This window comes from Lactuca virosa, chromosome 4 (genome assembly GCF_052849685.1).
Source record: "Lactuca virosa cultivar CGN04683 chromosome 4, Lactuca_virosa_CGN04683_v6, whole genome shotgun sequence".
NCBI lineage: Eukaryota > Viridiplantae > Streptophyta > Magnoliopsida > Asterales > Asteraceae > Lactuca > Lactuca virosa.
This window is the reverse complement of record NC_136429.1, coordinates 392,795,114-392,812,926: the sequence shown is the minus strand read 5'-3', so window position 1 is coordinate 392,812,926 and position 17,813 is coordinate 392,795,114. Positions and strand designations below refer to the sequence as shown.

At 34.0% G+C, this 17,813-nt stretch overlaps 1 protein-coding gene across 3 annotated transcripts; it reads right to left on the bottom strand.

Moving 5' to 3' along the window:
• Positions 1-6,289: 6,289 nt before the first annotated feature.
• Positions 6,290-9,867, bottom strand: LOC145169034 (uncharacterized). 3 transcript variants are annotated; one of them, XM_079087627.1, is made up of 10 exons: positions 9,764-9,867; positions 9,551-9,665; positions 9,054-9,252; positions 8,239-8,345; positions 8,101-8,152; positions 7,960-8,005; positions 7,635-7,876; positions 7,213-7,327; positions 6,561-6,631; positions 6,290-6,473 (listed from the first exon to the last, which is right to left on the bottom strand). In XM_079087627.1, exons 6-9 carry the CDS (start codon positions 7,973-7,975, stop codon positions 6,564-6,566), a joined length of 441 nt encoding a protein of 146 aa, XP_078943753.1. In that variant the 5' UTR covers positions 7,976-8,005; positions 8,101-8,152; positions 8,239-8,345; positions 9,054-9,252; positions 9,551-9,665; positions 9,764-9,867; the 3' UTR covers positions 6,290-6,473; positions 6,561-6,563. The 3 variants fall into 3 exon arrangements, with proteins under 3 accessions (XP_078943753.1, XP_078943755.1, XP_078943754.1); XM_079087629.1 differs by having other exon boundaries at positions 6,290-6,469; XM_079087628.1 differs by having other exon boundaries at positions 8,239-8,300.
• Positions 9,868-17,813: the final 7,946 nt, after the last annotated feature.

Here is a 17,813-nt window from a genome sequence, read left to right as displayed (position 1 = left end):
CTCTTGAAAAACATGTTGCATACTGACTTTATACAAACAGATGATTAGGTCTATATTGTATCTTACATCAAGCATGCATGATATCATGTTCGCAGTTTTCTATTGTACTCATTATCAAGCAAATCCACAAGAGCCTCAGATGATCTCTTTGGAAAACATATTTTGTTATTTTAAGTGAACCATATCTCTTGGTTTGTGGTATCCAACTAATTCAAGATTCTTTTTGTAGGCATATTCTGATGAAAATTTAGGTGGATGTGGACTTGATCGCAAAAGTACTATAGGTGGATGTCAATTCTTGGACAAGAAACTCGTAATTTAGCAATCAAAGAAACATGTGTGTGTCTCTCTATAGATTGCAGAAGTTGAATATATTGCAGCTGCTTCATGCACCTCGCAAATTATTTGGATTCAAATCCAACTTTGAGACTATCGAATAAATATGAAGAAAATATTGTTGTATTATGTTTCATAAAATGCAATAAGGATATGTAAAAATCCATTAGAACATTCTAAAACAAAGCATATTGCGTTATGGTGTCATTTTATTAAAGATTATGTTGAAGATGACATGTTGAAGTCCATTTTGTTTATTCAACATACCAATTGGTAGATATATTTACTAAAGCATTTCCTGAAACAACGTTTAATCACATATTGCATAGACTTGGTATGATTTAAGCTGAATCAGTTCTGAAATCTTCTTGGAAACTAATGAATTGTGAAAGGGTGTTGTTCATCACCGAACGGTTCTAAACTTCGGAGGTCATCTCAAGTCACAAATAGGCGTGAGACATTCACTGTTCACATGCGAACTGTTTCGAGATTCCCAGACAATCAAAAGATATAATGTTTTGTCAAATGGCTACCCCTTGTTTGTGAGAGGGTGTGAGATTTGTAGGTGGGTGCACAACGTACTTGTTTGTTTCAATTCTTAATTTCTTCTCATTACTATTCATCCGCGATGTGTTCCGAGCTTCGAAGCTCATCGTTGATTGCTCTTTTATAAAAATTTTCAAAAATCCAAAAAGATTTTCTCTTTTATAAACATTTTCAAAAAAAAAGATTTTCTCTTTTATAAAAATGTTCAAAAATCGAAAAAAAATCATTTTTAAAAAAATTTAAAAAAAAAATTCACTTTCATAGAATTTTTCAAAATTTAGAAAATATTGTCTTTTTAGCTTAATTTTTTTAACACTTGCTGTTATTGCGTGCCACATTGGAATTCTATGGGATCAGGCAATTTCTTTTATGAACTTTAACTAGCTAAGTGTCTATAGAAGTATGTTGCAGCATGTTGTCTGAAGCCTCACTTATTCTTAGGTTTTGAAGCCTTAATAAAATTCTTATTCAAAGAATTTCTTTCTAGAATAGGCTATATTACCAATAATCACCGAGCGACCTTTCCCAACTCATTTCAGAATTTGGAGATGTCTGGTGGGTCATTCATTTCACAAAGGTGTAAAGTTTCTTTTAGCCAATCTTGAAAATCGATGACGTCTTAAATACACACAAACTCAAACATAGGGTTCTTTTTCTAAACCTCAAGGATTTGACGGATTTCTTAACAATAATTTTTAATTAACCCTTGATCTTCCAAGACTGTACCAACTCAGAGTTATGGTTTCTCAAAATTTGTTTTTATGATCATTCTTATTATCACCATGAGAGTGTGAGAAACTCGTTTCCATCTTCTTATCTCATATTTCTTACATTAATAACACACTATGATGAATATCCCAAGACATCTCTAGTATTAAAACTACTACGATTTAGGTGTGCCAAAAAATTTTGTTTATGATCTTTTCATAATTATCACCATGATGGACAGTGAGACCAACAAAATAATACCATAAAGGATTTAACGGTGAATTCGTCTACGAATTCTAGATTTTAACTTCTAAATTGATAGATGAAATGAACTATGTTTCAATGTACCATCATCACCCCATCTATTTCTTTTGGACATATCAATATCACATTTCACATAGCACCCCTAGGTTTTAGATAAAACCAATTCAGAACATATGGTGTTATTAAACTCTATGCGATGATCGCCTACTATTACCGTAGGATAACGTGATGCAGCAAGAACCTTTCATATTTAAAAAATCTATTTTCTCTATCACTTTTACACACTTCACTTGGAATCCTTAAGGTCTCAGGTCAAACCAACCAAAACCACGATTTCACTAAGTGTAGTTAGTGATTCTAGTCATTCTTCTTTTGACTAGATGAAACTATTCTTAACTTTGGTTACTATTCTGAAAGTTCTATTATGAATTCAATCATGTTCTTAATTCGAATGGATACGATTTTAGTTCTTGCAAATTGGAGGGTGGATCAGTGATTACGAAACAGCTGCAAAACGAAATGGAATGTTTTCTTTTGTGAAAAGTTCATTCAAATTCAAAATTGGTGCGATTTTTCAAAAGTGGTTTTGTTACAATTCCGGTGAGTTGTCAAGCGGTTATTGGACCTTATTTTTCTGGGATGATTGGTGTGGGAATTTTTTATGACATCTGAAGTGACTTACCTTAATTTTGATAGTGTTATCTCTCACCACTTATGATTAACGATTCAGATTCAAAATTAAAACCGTTTGAGATTCTAAAGCCCTATTTAATCTCATCATCATCTATCATTAAACATTTACGCTTCCATAATTTTCAAAAGCATTTGAAGAAGTTCTTTGATATTTGAAGATTTTCAGTGGTGATTCTTCTATTCTTCAAATGGCTTCCTCTGAACATGTTTTTTATGGATCAATCAACAAAATCAATCATCTTGAGCATCAAGTTGCATGAAAACATGGTTTCTGATCTTCAAGCTTCAAAGTACTCAAAATTGATTCAACCTCTTATTGTACGTCTCAAATTTTCACAATTAAAGAAGGCTTTGACATTATATGAAGATGTTACTGTTTCTTCTCTATCTATGGCCTATTCGACAACAATTTACAATAAATCTCTTGAGATTATGAACATTGAAATTCCAGGCACAAAACTTCTATTTCAAAAGCTAATTTCTGCAAGCTTCTAGGGCTTTCTCCAGTTGATGGTGCAGTGAATCCTGATGGGGTACAATTCTGATATTTATGTTCTTTCAAAGTTTAGAAAGTCTTCTTTACCTCCAATCTGGAATGCTCTTTTCTCCATCTTATTCAAATTCTTTTTCTAAGAGAGTAACTGGTTCTGATATTACCAGTAGGATGTTTCATACTTTGCTCTATAGCTTGTTCACTAGTGACAATGTTGATTTGGGGAAAGTATTGTGGGTTCAGTTTGTTCAAATTCATAATTCTTAACAAAAGAATTATGAAATTTCTAGTGCTCACTATTGGTCAATAGTGGTTACGCATGCCTTAAATCACTACCGAGTTCCTGTCATGATTTATGTAGTTATCGCTGATATTCCCAAAATGCATACAAATATCTTTGTTACTACTAATCCCAAGATCTTTACATTTATTGGATCAATTCTAGAGGTAATGCTTTCTCGGGTTTCTTCAGACAATGCTATCATTCGGAAGTATAAGAAGATTCCAGTTTCTAGTGAAAGATTGATTCCAGATGATTTGAAAACTATTTCCTATGCTGGGGATATTCCAAAAAGAATAAGTGTTAAAAGAAAATGAAAAGAAACTATTGTTGTTCATGGATCTCCTAAAAACTTCAAGAAATAACATAAAACGAAATTTATGAAATCTTAGCAACCTCTTGTGCATGAGGATTTAGAGGAAATAACTCAAAATGATGTTCAAGGTGCTAGCTTTCACAATGAAGAAGATACATCAGATAATTCGCAACTTCATAAGGTTGTTTCGGAGCCTAATTCTATTATAGCTCCGCCTCTTGTCTGAACTCCACCTTCTTCTCAAGTTGTTCCACCAATTCAACCTCCAACTCTGACTGAACATGAAATTTTTTAGAATGTTCTCAAGAATCCAATTCTAAATCTTTCGAAAACCCTACGAGCAACAATAGTTCCAATTTCTAATCCTAACATTCATGTTCAATCCATTTCGATTCTCCCATTCCAAATTCCGATCCTATTTCTACTTCTACCCCATCAAAAAATGTTGCTCATGATCAACCAACTTCATGTATTCAAGCAACTGCTCCATCACCATCTGGGCATACAAATTCTTCTTCAAGTTTAGAAACTAAATTTATGCTTTTCAATAATCTGAATTTTGGTATTATTAGATCATTTGAAGATTTATGCCACCACATGTTGATTTTTTTGAAGAAGAGGGTACAAATGATGTTGATTCATTAGTTCCGATCACTTGAAAGGAATATCATGTTCTTAATAAGAAGCTTTATAGTTTAACTATTCACATTGAGACTCTTTCAACCACCAATTTTGAAAATGTGGTTTCATCTCATAAAGCTCTTATGAAAATTCTTACCTCACCGAATGCAAAGACATTTGAAGATCTGAAAAACCTGGTCAAATAAACATACAAGGAGATTGATTATGTTTTTGTTAAAGTGAAAGATGTTTTTCAGAATGTGAAAATAATCTTAACGATTTTCAAGAAAATTCAGAGGCTAGGTTTACTTTCGTTGAAAATGAACTCAAAGGATTTTGTGATTTTCTTACCTTGGAAAAAGAATCTCTGTCTGGTATTCATTTTGGTATTCAAAAGGATAATGTTGATCATCACACTTCGGTGTTGAATTCTGTTCTTACCTTGAACATTCATTTACATGGTGAAAACAAAGTGATGGATGCTCTTTCTAAAGTGACACAAAAGAAGAAAATTCTTAAAGAAAAACAGGATGTAGCTACGAGTTTGAATGCTCAATGAATTAAGAGCTTATTTTGGTGAAGATTCGTAATTTTGCAATAAATCGGTGAACGGTGAAGATCAATGAAAACAAAGATGCACAATATGTTGATTATATTTTGCAACTTATGGATGCAAAACTCAGTTATTCAATTCCACAAATCAACAACATTATGGATGCAAAAACTAATTTGATCCTTAATAAAATCAATCAGCATGCCAATGTGACGAGTAGCGGGGCTACTTCGCAACAAGGAGGAGATGGAGCTGAGAAGGAGCCTGAGCACTTAAACACTGGTGGAGGATTAGAAAATGTTGAGAATCCTATTAATAACAAAATTCCCATTCTGAAATTTGTTATCATAAATCCTTATCATACCAAGAACGTGGGAAAGGTTAATGCGACAAAAGTTCATCTTGAAAAACAATCTTTGGAAGAGAAGTTGAAAGACTTAAAGGAGAAATCGTTTATTGATCAGAAGATTAATGTATCTTATGGATCAGGAAAAGGAAAAGTGACAGTTATTTCTTAAGAAGATTTAAATCTAAATTTAACTGAAGAAGAAAAAAAAGCACAAGTTGCAAGAGATAAGGAGCTAGATGAATTGAAGGAAATATTAGACGAGCTTGATTGGAAAGAAGCTTAGAAAAAGACTGCTGATGAGATTGATACAACGAAGAAGGCTTTGTTTCCAAAATGGACTGCTTCTAGAATGGGGAAAGAATCTATTAAGAAAGTTGAATACTTATGGTTAGAACCAGTTACTTCATTTTCAGTTGAAAATATTCAAGAATATAAAATGGACTTCCCAGTGACACCTAAGGCTTTTATATTCCGAAGTCTTGATAAAGCAGTTGATGAGCCAATGAGTAATCAAGAAATGAACAAGAAACTTTTCAATTTTTATGTGAAGCAATCTAAGCCTCAATATGAGACTTGGAGTTTAAATATGTTAGTTAGTTTGAAAGTGGGAAAGCCTTTTGATGCTGAAGGTTTCATAAATGTTCATTTCAAAGGATATAGAGGAGTGAAGCATGGGCCTTTTGATTTTACACTCGTAGATTTGCCTATGATGAATCTATATGATTAGATTATTCTCCTTGCACTACTAGAAAAACAGCCTTTTACGACACGCAATGCGTGTCGTAAAACGCTCAGACGACATGCAAATGCGTGTCAAGAAAGGCCATGTCATAACGAGAGACGACACGCTTTTGCGCGTCGTCTATAGATGATGCGCATTTACGACGCGCATTTATGACACGCAATGCGTATCATTAAAACCCCTTTCAAGAAAGGCCATGTCATAAACGAAGATGTCACACATTTTTGCGTATCGTAAATTTAAATGTTTAAAAAAAATATTTATATTTCTTAATTTTTAAATTAAATTTGCATTTAATGTCTCATAATAGAAATAAAATACCATATAGAAAAAATACAATCCATTACATAATATAAAATAAAATTTCATACTCAAAAAATAAAATAAATTGCACAAATTATAATATGTCATACAAAGAATCATTCAAATGTTAAACAAAAATAATACATTGCTAACATGGGTTATACATTCCTATAAAACTAACAAATAATCATCCAACTCTGTTTCTTACTGGAATATGTGTATAATTGTCTCCTTCATCAGCCTCCATGTCCAAAGTCGGATCTACCTTCCTAATTTGTATGTATAACAAAGACACATGTGTTAAAATTGTTACCATTAACATCTGATCGTATGGACTAGAGTGTTAAACTTGTTACCATTTACATCTGATTCATATGGTCCACAGAAAGCCATGTGTTCTTCACCTCTAATTCAACAAGATTGTTACCTACATAAATGAAAACAAATAGGAACATTAACAGCCCAATTATGAACAATTTCACAGGATGCCATATCATGTATTACCAAAAATGATGATCATTAATAAGTCCTTTCAAGGATAATTTGGTCTGGATAGAAGATTAAACTAAATACAAATCATAAAGATCCTAAAAAACAGTCGACTGCATTAGAATTGATGGCTTATTAGAAGAATAAGATAGAAATGAAATAATAAGAGTTATAAATAACCATTGTGTATGAGGTACAGATGGAATCTTTAGCTGTACAGTCTATTTCTTGAAAGATCATAAGTACTTCAGCCAAAAATTCACAATAATCAAGTAGAAAACGACTACAGTTTGCCAACTTAGTGAGGCCAAAAATTCACAAATAACTAGCAAGCAACTATAATTTAACAAGTAACAGCAGGTGATATTAAGAACCATAGAAAGGTACAGAATTTCCTTTATTGAGATCAGATCTGTAACGGATCTTATCCTTTCACATCACTAAAAGGACGACTTTTCAATATAGCAACAACTTCACAAAAGTAAATGAAAAAATAAATCCAGCATATAACAAACTTACAGTAAGCAGAAACCAGATACAAAACATTGGGGTAATACACCTGATCAACCAACAGACCATTGTGCTGCCTCACTTTGTCAACCACTTCCTGAGCTGCAGCCTTCCTCAAATTTCTCTTGATAATAAAGAACAAGATGTTAACAGATAGCATATTCGATGTAACTTGAGCAGTACATGAAATAGGAACCAAACACAGACCTCTACTCTTAGTATCTAGCTTTGTATCTCCTTTATCAAAGACTTAGAATTTAATTCAAATTTTCAATTAATTTTTCAGCCTAATTATAATAAATACAACAAAATTTGTTCTAAACTTTAATTGGTTGGTGAATTTTAAAAAGTATCAAAGAGAAAGACATGGAAAAAAATATTATATGCACAAAATCTCAATCAAATTCCACTAACAAAGCAAATCAACTTACCAGAAGAAAAATTCTTGATGAAGACAAAAATTGCCTCTTGATTAGCACAATAACCACCATATTGCTGAGTGACTTCACAGCTTGATACCTTAGTTCATCAAGCAACAAACCTAAGTTCCTACTTGCTTCAAATGATAAATCACTAACATTAAGTATGGGATCCCCTCTATGAAGCCATGTTGTGTTAAATTCATCCGGCATCTCTACAGCACACTCCTTTGTAACTGCAGCATTCAACCTCACTGTAATAAAAGGACAAATCGGTCATTTTTTTTGCTTTTTCCATACTAAATAGTATAAAAAAATATTTAAAGCTCATCATGACCTTGTGGTTGTTCCATTTTCACTGCTTCTAATTTATCTTGTAGTTCCTGAAACATTCCATACAATCTTTCTCAGCTTATTCTTTTACAATAAGAAGTGTATTTTCGTCTTTTTAACAGCAAAATGGTGAAAACATGTATACCTTGAGTCTTCCTTCTTGACAAAGGGCTGGAGTAGTTAATAATGCAGAGTATCTGCAATTAAAATTTTTATTCACAATTCACAATAAAAATAAATAATTTATCTTTTTTTTTTTGGGGGGGGGGGGGGGGGGTCTTACTCGCAACGGCTAGGTTCATCTATATTAGCAACTTCAACTTTTGATCCACATCTTAATCTCACCTGTAAAATGTTGAGTAAATATCATATAGTTGTCATTGGTCAGACCTGTTTCAAGAGAGCAACATCATGTTATTTTAAATAGATGGTCATTTAAATTGCTAAAATTTGATATTTTTATGAAATAAAGTTCTCGTTGTGGTCATTATGGTAATTAATGCTTTTGTTCTGGTGTATTAAAACTATATAATGTCAAAGGCTGCAAACTTGTTTTATATATGATGTTATGTATAGTAATGGACCTAATGGTCAAGATGAGTATCTAGACATATTTATAAAAAAAAAAAGATTATACAAATAAATGTGTCACTGTGTGAGTGGCATTATTTTATGGATCTTAAAATATAAAGTTAGTCATATTGGTTAGAAATCAGGAAACAGGAAAACAAATTGTTGCAATTTCCTTTTATATGGATTATTTAAGAAGAGTCTACAAACGTATGACATCCTGGGAATGCAATTGAATAATCTCACCTATATTCAAAGTTCTAACAAAAATGGTATGGATCGTTTGGTAAATATAAATAAAAATATGAAGTAATGGATTTTTCATTAACAACCAAAAGAGGTGCTCCTCATATGCCTATGCTTCATTTTATTTGTTCAATTAAATTAATTAAGTCATAGAAAGGAACTTATATGTGTAGAACTTCACAGGTCATTAGATCAAACAGACGTAATTATCAAGAACAATGAGGACACTCTGCCTTCTGCTTTTTATAATGTAGCATAGAACCATCATGAATGAATGATTACCTATTGGGCAGACCTTCTAAAGATCTCCAGTGGATTTTTTGATTTGGGATTGGCTGCAAGATTCAACACCGTGATGTGAGAATTGCGAAAGAGTAATTGAGAAAACGTTAATAATAACCGAATCGGCTGCCCAACACAATCAAATACAATGTCACCACAAGTTGTACAGACAAGGACAACCACCAAATTAGATATCAACCTGCCAAAAAGTGACATTAATAGACATTAACTATATCATTTTTAGTTCTTGAATAAACTTACAGAAAAATATAATAAAAGAGGCTATGATTATAACTAGAAGCAACTTTCAAGTCAACAAATCATTATAAATAACAAAATCCCATAATTAATTTTTCAAAAATCTTTTGACTTTTTTCTTTTAATAGATGATGAGTCAGCTGACTTAGACAATATACTCAAGAAAACCATGCCATGACATTCAAAATTTATAAAAGCTCATGACATTTATATTATATTTTTGAAAAAAAATGGTTTACCAAGGGAAGAGTGTGAGTGAGTTTAGTGGCAGGTCGCAAGATTCCAAGAGGGTCAACTGCTAAATCTTGATGCATTGGATCAACTTTTCCAAATGCAAGAAGTGCATGAGGGGCACTGAAATTCAGTTTATAATAAATAATTCAATAAAGATTATGTAACATAATAAAGCTTTTACTTTTATATAAGTTATGGCATAAAAATACACAACGTACCTTCCTGGAACTGAATTGAAGTCACCACACACTAACATTGGAATATCTGCACTTGCAACTGTCTTTTCCAATCCTTTTAACAGTGTGTGAACCTTCAATTTTCACAATTATATAGTTTTTAAGTTTTTAAACAAGAAGAAAAAGTGTATATATACAAACAACAGGAGATACTTATCTTATTTGATGTCATTTCTCTTCGACAAAATCTACACTAAAAGAAATGTGCCCATGTAAGTTAATATCAAAATTCCTATGAGGGCAAAATGGTCATAATAATTCAGAACAATCCTGAGATACTTATCTTCTTTGATGTCACAGGAGATACTTATCTTCTATTTCTTTCCTTATTTGGTGCTTTGTTTACCATTGTCTCCAACCTCACCTGTTTCTTTTCTTTCCCATTACTGGATAGATAAACTTTCACAAATCTCTATATACAAGATGTAAAAAAGTCAAATTAGACAAACCTTGAGAGTAATTCAAAAATTATGAAGCAAGAATCAGTTACAACTAAAAAAACGTAAAATTGAAGAGTAGAAGTGTAGAAATAGAATAGAAATTGATGATGAAATTGAAGAGTAGAAGTGTACACCTTGATTTCAGATTAAGTTTCCCTTAGAGAGCTGCAACTATGACCATGTGGATCCTTATATATCAGCAAAACCCTTCTGTCTTCTCTCTTTAGATCGTATAACTCCAGATCTGGGGTCCAGTAAACCATAAATTAGACTATATCACTCGCAGATAAACCATTGGACCAGATGGCTACTACCACCCTGCACCACGTGACTGATTAGTGAGAGACGAAATGGGAGGATTCAGAAATAAAAAATCGGCCGATAAAGACTTAGAGCTATGTACTCGACTGATAAGTGTGAAATTATGTATACGTGAAGACACAGCTGATGGGTGGAGAAGGTGGCAAGTCAGAAATTAGGGCTTTTGGAGAGACATTTTTAATCACATCCTGGGAGTCGTCTACAGAGTTAGAATTATGTTTCGCCCCATTGAGAAGGAAGTGCATATCTAAGGGCTGACCCGCCAAGCGCTGCCATCTTCCTTCCCTGAAGCCATCATCGTGGCGTCTTCCTTCTTTGGAGCCACGGTCGCCGCCCTTTTCCTTCCCTTAAGCCACCATCTGGAACCTTTGAGAGAGAGCAATGTAGAACTGGAGATAGATTTGTGAAAAAAAGCCATAGTCTCGATTTTGTGTTGAGGGGAAAAGAATACTCCTAGGTCAAATGAAGGGAAACAAAGACGGCGGGTTTTCTAATTTTTTTGGATTTCCTTTTCCCGCTGCTAGCTGGTTGCTAAAGAGGAGCCACGCGTTTGTAAATTATAAATCGACATTTATAGATGACGCACGTTTAAAATAAGCACCCTCCGTGTTTTTATTTTTATTTTTTGTGAGACACTAAATTTAGGGCACACAAAAATGTGTGACCCAAATCCTTTAAATTTAGGGAGAGCTGACATTATTTTTAGGAGACACGCTTTTGCATATCGTAAATTTGTGCGTGTCATGGTTTACGCGTCATTAAAGGGCTATTTTCTAGTAGTGTTGGAATTTTTTCTCATGATCACGTGAAGTACGAGCCTGTCTTTCAGATCTTGAGACGAATCATGAGAAGGTATATTCAAGAAGTTTTTGAGGTGGATGTTGAGGTTGGAAAAGTGATAAATAGGAATCCAATTCAGAAAGAACCTTGGGGAGTTGTTTACAAAACCTTAAAAAAGGAGATATGTGAAACTGCATGATGTTTTTTAGAGATAAGCATATGCACCCAACTGCTACACTTTCGCATGTTCTTTCATGAGCTCAAATTGGCATGGAAAACAATGCAAATGATGTGAAATGCATTTCTACATGTTGCGTTATTGGATAATGGCTCGAATGATCTTGGTTAGGACAATCCTAAATGTGTTTGATGAGAATAAATGAAGACAATATCGCATCTTGACACAAAGGGGGAGATTGTTAGGTTTCGGAATAAATGTGTTACGTCAAGTTTTGTATGTCAACATGTTTTCGTATGTTTGGTCCTTTTATGTAATAAATTTTTCTTTCATTAGCCAATCTGTTAGGCCTCATTATTTAGCTTATGTTCGTAGTCCTAGACTGTTGGCATAAGTATTCCTTTCTAAATTCCTTTATGCCTATCTAAATGAATGTCTGTTAGTAGAGAGTGGTCTTTTTGAGAGAATAGTTCCATGTGTGTTGTAGCGAGCTGTCCTCAAAATGCTCTCTAAAGAAACAATAATCTTATTTACCTTTCTGTGCTTATAATATTTCTACAATTTGAATCATGTCTTCATTATCAAAATAGAATCTATATCGTTCCTTAAAATCCTACATAATGAGATTCGACTCAAGTAACAATTAAGAATCGCGATCAACATATACCTTTCTTTCACTATATTGTTCTTTTGACGAGTCGGTAAACCACACATGCTTACATCAAAAAAATATACCACAAAGCGTAATGTCCTTGGGAAGCGTAAGACTCACATTATTATAAAATGGGATTTTGTTTTATTACTTATTAAGTTAATACTTTTAACTTTTGTACAATTGTCCTAGAAAACCATTTCTGTAACTCCACTTCAAACACAAGAAGGAGGTGAGAGAGGCGAGCAATGAATGTCACTTAAAATCCGACCTCATTAAGAAGCAAAGAGAGCTACCTTAAACCTTCCTTATAGAAATAAATTGGATGGGCCTAGTCGATGTAAGACTGACAATGCACATTTTAAAGAAACATGAGAGGACACAATGTTTGTAGTTGTTGTGATACATATAAATACGATTTTACAATATATACATACACATTTCAGTTTATATGTGTTTTAAATTTATTGACTAAAAGTCAACAATTAAGTTATTTAAGAGTGTCCCAATCTTGTGTCTTTTAATTACTCTTAGAATTAAATCAGTTTGACTTTATGTTTTAGTATAAAGGCTAGTTTTTATATATTTAAAATCGAATGGAATGAGCAACGAAAAATAAGGAACGCATTTAGAAAAATCAGGAACTTCGGTTTCCATGACGTGGGGAAGCAACTGCCACATTGTGGCATACAGAAAACACACGGTTTATTAAATTGTTATTTTAATTCTTAGCAGCATACCATGACGTGGATAAGGAGAGGCCATGATATGGTGTCAAAAGAAGTCGCGATCCAATTTCAGCATCGACCGAGCCTACAACATGGTGAAGGACCAGCCACGACGTGGCGAAGAGGCAGAACGACCAAAAAGTCATTTTCTAAGCATAAACAAATTCAATTTTAACCATGCGAACATTCTAGACATTTAAAACGACTTAAAATAGAAACCCTATACATACAAACCCTAACCTACTTGTCAAGACAAAGTCTAAGTGCAATAGACTTGAGTTCAACTACGCTCTAATACCACTGATAGGTTTCGCGCCTATCCAAGATTAACCATTGGACAGCGGAAACAACAAACAATTCCTATCAAAGACTCAAAACACCTAGATGTAACTCAACTATCCATGTATCTTATAAGACATAATAGAATAGAATCATACCTTTGCTTTTGTGACATCCCCATTTTCACGGCCAGAAAAGACCGATTTTGTTTATGCTTTATAAAAATCAGAGTATCTCTTTTAATAAAAATGTTGCGGAATTTTTTCCCATAAAACATGATAAATTCGTTATCAAATCATTTCGGAAGAAATGTATTTTTATCCATTTTAAAACATTTGGGATGTCATCGTCAATACAGAAACATAAGCATAAACAGATCTTACATTCATTTACACTAGTGATCTACATCTCTTTTAAATCCCTCAGTGTAAAGTAGCTTCATATCGACACATGTGATACAAATAATCTTGAGTGGGTCAGGTTGGGAAACCTGGTGAGTACATAGGGTTTTCAACCCACAATAATATAATTATTATGTTAAACATCAAACAATCAACCCAATTACCCATCCCCATTATCTTCTTTACTATTAAGGATCTACCCTAAGAATTAGCTATTCCTCATTCATTCATTCCTAAGGATTATCCTAAGGAATTGACACGAAATCCATCGTTGTCAGGGTTTACTCAACAGGCACTAAGTCTCATAGTCGCCAGGGTTTATACAATAGGGTACATCTGGTGAACACGCAGTTCAAAACATCTGGTGAACACTTAGTTCAAAACATATCGTGAACACTTAGTTCAAAAATACCTAGTGAATACGTAGTTCAAAAACACCTACAAGTTACGAGCCTGCTAGTGTTCCACTGGACTGTCTAGAATAGTCTGTGGTCGTCATCTATACTCCGCTAGATGGCTAGATCATCTTAAACAGTGAGGCCTATCATCATTTTATCACACATCAACTATTTCATCTACCCATGTTTTACCCAACATTTTCGTAGATATAAAATACATATACATTTTAAATCATTTAAAACATGTATAAATCGTTCATCCCTCATAGATATCAAGAACACAAATAATATGCACACATAGCACGTAATTTATATTAAATACTTAATATCTATGTGTAAGATGAAAGTAACTATGCACTCACTTGATAAGGTGGTGACTCGTTACTCGTACAGCACTTCGTTATCTCAAAACAATTTCCCTCGGACAAAACAGCGGGTTTTTATTAAAAATTGGGCTTTGTTGGAGCAACGTTTCCAAGCCGAAAGCTTTTCTTCTCGGAGCCTTCGGGCACTCCGGGGCTTCCCTCTCGTGCTAGGGAGGTTCCCTAGACTTTGGAGGGGTTTAGGGAGGCTAGAGAGTAGTTACAGAGAAAAAGAAAGGCTTATGGTGTGAAGAAAATATGAAGAGTTCATCTCTTATTTATAGGGGTTTTATCGTAGAGTAGCCCCTAAGTTTCGTCCGTATCTTCCGCGTACGAGCTCCGTTTTCTACGTTCTATATATCCACGAGTTGGTATTTACGAGTACTAAAACTTTCATTTAGAGCCCGTCGGCTAATTCTCATTCTATCTTAGATTTACAAAACTGAATCCAATTTATCGCGCTCGAAAAGTAGAGACTAAGCTTCGTCCATATCTTTCGCATACGAGATCCGTTTTTGATGTTCTTTATATCCACGTGTAGGTAAAAGAAAGATTTACAACTTTCATTTTGACTCCGTTGGCTAATTCTCTACCGATCTTAAATTTAACAGTAGGATGTGATTACCTTGTTAAATGTCCGCGTAAAATTCATAACTTTTACATACGGACTCCGTTTTCGTCTGTATTTTTGTCGTTGAGTTCCTATTAATGAGATATTCAATTCTCATTTAGGTCGCATTGTACAAAAACCGCTCGATCTAAAATTCGAGTTTCGGGTCGTGCACTACTATGCCAAATCTTAGAAAAATCATAACTTCCTCATTCGAAGTCAGATTTGGGAGTTCTTTTTATGTACGCTCTCGGTTTGACCTATAATATGAGTTTTGTTTAGATTGCTAAGGCTAAAAAGTCTTCTATCGTAAATTCACTATTTACATCGCGCTGTGTCGTGCCGGTTTTGCTGTAAAACTTCGACGGGCCAAAACTTATGCGTTATAACTCGGATTTCCGCGTTAGTTATATGTACGGAACCCTTGTGACATATACTATAACTTGCTTAAGATTACTCCTTATAAATAATCTTCCACCAAAAAGTCATTTTTGACGCTCATTGTGTCTAAATTGACTAGCCCGAATCTGCGGGCGTTAGAACTTTCTTCATAGGTTTCTTCTTTTAACGATCCAATTGAGTGGAATACAGAGCCGATCGTAGAGTTCCTCTTCTGAAATCACACCCAACAAACAAGACACAAGCAAATCTAAGCAACCCTCGAACTATGAGCTTCAAACAAAATCAAAATCTCAATCCTATGGTTGACCACGATGTGGTAAATGATTTGCCACGACGTGGGAACTACACTTTGGGATTCTTTAGAGTTTTTCACGATTTCGAACTTTTGAGACTAAGCGGTATTTTACACAAGTATCAAAATCATATTTGGAGCCCTCTATTTACAAGGAGGTGATTTGAAACCCTAGAGATAACTACCAAATATAATAGTAATTATCCATGGTATTCAAATTATTCTAGAATATTCCATATTACTTTATTTGCTATTAATTAAATAACAGAATAAGTCCCTCAAATAAACATTTTTTAGTTATGGTTTATTTTATTCTTGAGTGTAAACTAAAAGGACACTTTATTTATAGTAAGATTATCGGTCTTATATGACTATGTGCATTAATCTCCGTCAATATGCATATTTGCATTGTACATATATTCATTACATGATATGTATGTATTTGTGTGTGTGTGTGTCTATATATATATATATATATATATATATATATATATATATATATATATATATATATATATATATATATGCTAGGTTTCATTCAAAAATAGTCTATGATAAAGTACAAGTTTAGCAACGAAGCATTAAAACCATTTCATACCCATCAAGGATCACTTTGCAATGCATGGAAAGAGTAGATCAACCATAGAAAGAAAAGAAACACAATCTTTGAATATATTTTTTCTCATGGGAGATTAGAAGTTGATAAACTGTAGCAAAAGCTGCAAAGTATAGGCTCTCTATATGTATCCACCAAGCAAGAGTAAACCACTAAAAGATGCCATTCTTCACTAATAACTTGAACTTCTTAAGCCTTGAAGAACTTAAACCAAATAAATCTTAAAAAGTGGAGTATAAAAACATTCAAAGGATGCAACAAATTGCAATGCAAAGATAAGGGGGGAGAGAGAGAGAGAGAGAGAGAGAGAGAGAGAGAGAGAGATAGAGAGAACTCTCTATTTTTAGCATGGTGAGAAGAAAGTAAAATTAGCCTTTCATTACCTTATGCATCCTTATATACTTAAATTACTAGAAAAGGTCCATACATCACTTAATGTATAAGTTTTACCTTTATAAGAGAGCATGAGTAAAGGATAAAGTCAACACACAAACACCCATTCTCTCTTGGAGATCCATAAAATTTGTAGAGAGGTTGTGGCATTTTGGTGTGTTTTTCACTCAAACTTATAAGTAGCTAGTAACTTGTGATAATTTGATGAACTAGAAAGTGTCAAAATAAATGTACATAACATATATATTCATGCCATATGAATATATCTAGTTTTTGTACTCTTTTATTATTATTATTTTGTAACACCCGGTTCCTGATAAGCAGTCTTAAATGAATATTTATCATTTTAGCAAAGGGACTCGACGAGTTGAGGGACCAACTCGTCGAGTAGGAACGGGCATGGACACGGAGTTAAGTGACCTACTCGGCGAGTCGGTATACCGACTTGGCGAGTAGCAGCTGTCTGGATGAAACCCTAAATTTAAGGGTTTGCACCCTATTTAAACGTCTTATTGAAGCCTCCATCGTCTCTTATGCTCCCAGAACACTTCATATCGAAACCCTAGCCGCTTTGAGTGATCTAAGGCCATTTTTTGTGCTTTTGAGTGGTTTGTGAAGCTTGAAATGAAGGAAGAAGCTTGGGAATTCGAGTTGGGGCTTGTAGATCCAGAGATCTTATTCCATCTTCAGCTCAAGCAAGGTAAATGCCCCTGTTTTAGTCTTCCATTTGATTGTTCATCTTTAGGGATTAGATTTTGGGTGCATTTAGGGCTTTCCAAGCCATTTTCGGAATTGTGAAGTGTTTCATGGAGTTGTACTTCTAGATCTGAGTCATTGGAGGGGTCTCGTGGCATAAAGATGCCAACTCTATGGCCATGAGAGCCCCATGCACTTTGTGGAACATCTTTTATGGATTTTTGAGCCAAAGACCCCATGCATGTGCACCAAGTTTGGAACTTTACGTGTAAAATGGACATTAGGAGGCCAGATCTATGGTTTTGAGGTGTTAAGACCCATTTAAATCGACTGTATAGTAATGGTCATGAAGGGACTCGACGAGTCGCTCTTGGGACTCGGCGAGTCGCGATGCAATGACCACCAAATCCTTTCTGTGGAGCGAACAATTGTTAGCAAGGAAAAGTCTCGTAGATGTTTAGTCATAAAAGGGACCTGGGAATCA

Bases quoted from the DNA above. Each gene is read 5' to 3' on its own strand.
- LOC145169034 (XM_079087627.1), bottom strand. The intron at 7,328-7,634 runs GTAAGTTGATTT...TTTATTATCAAG, and splicing joins CATCAAGAATTTTTCTTCTG to AGAAATTTGAGGAAGGCTGC. The intron at 6,632-7,212 runs GTAAGTTTGTTA...TCATTTATGTAG, and splicing joins GTATCTGGTTTCTGCTTACT to GTAACAATCTTGTTGAATTA.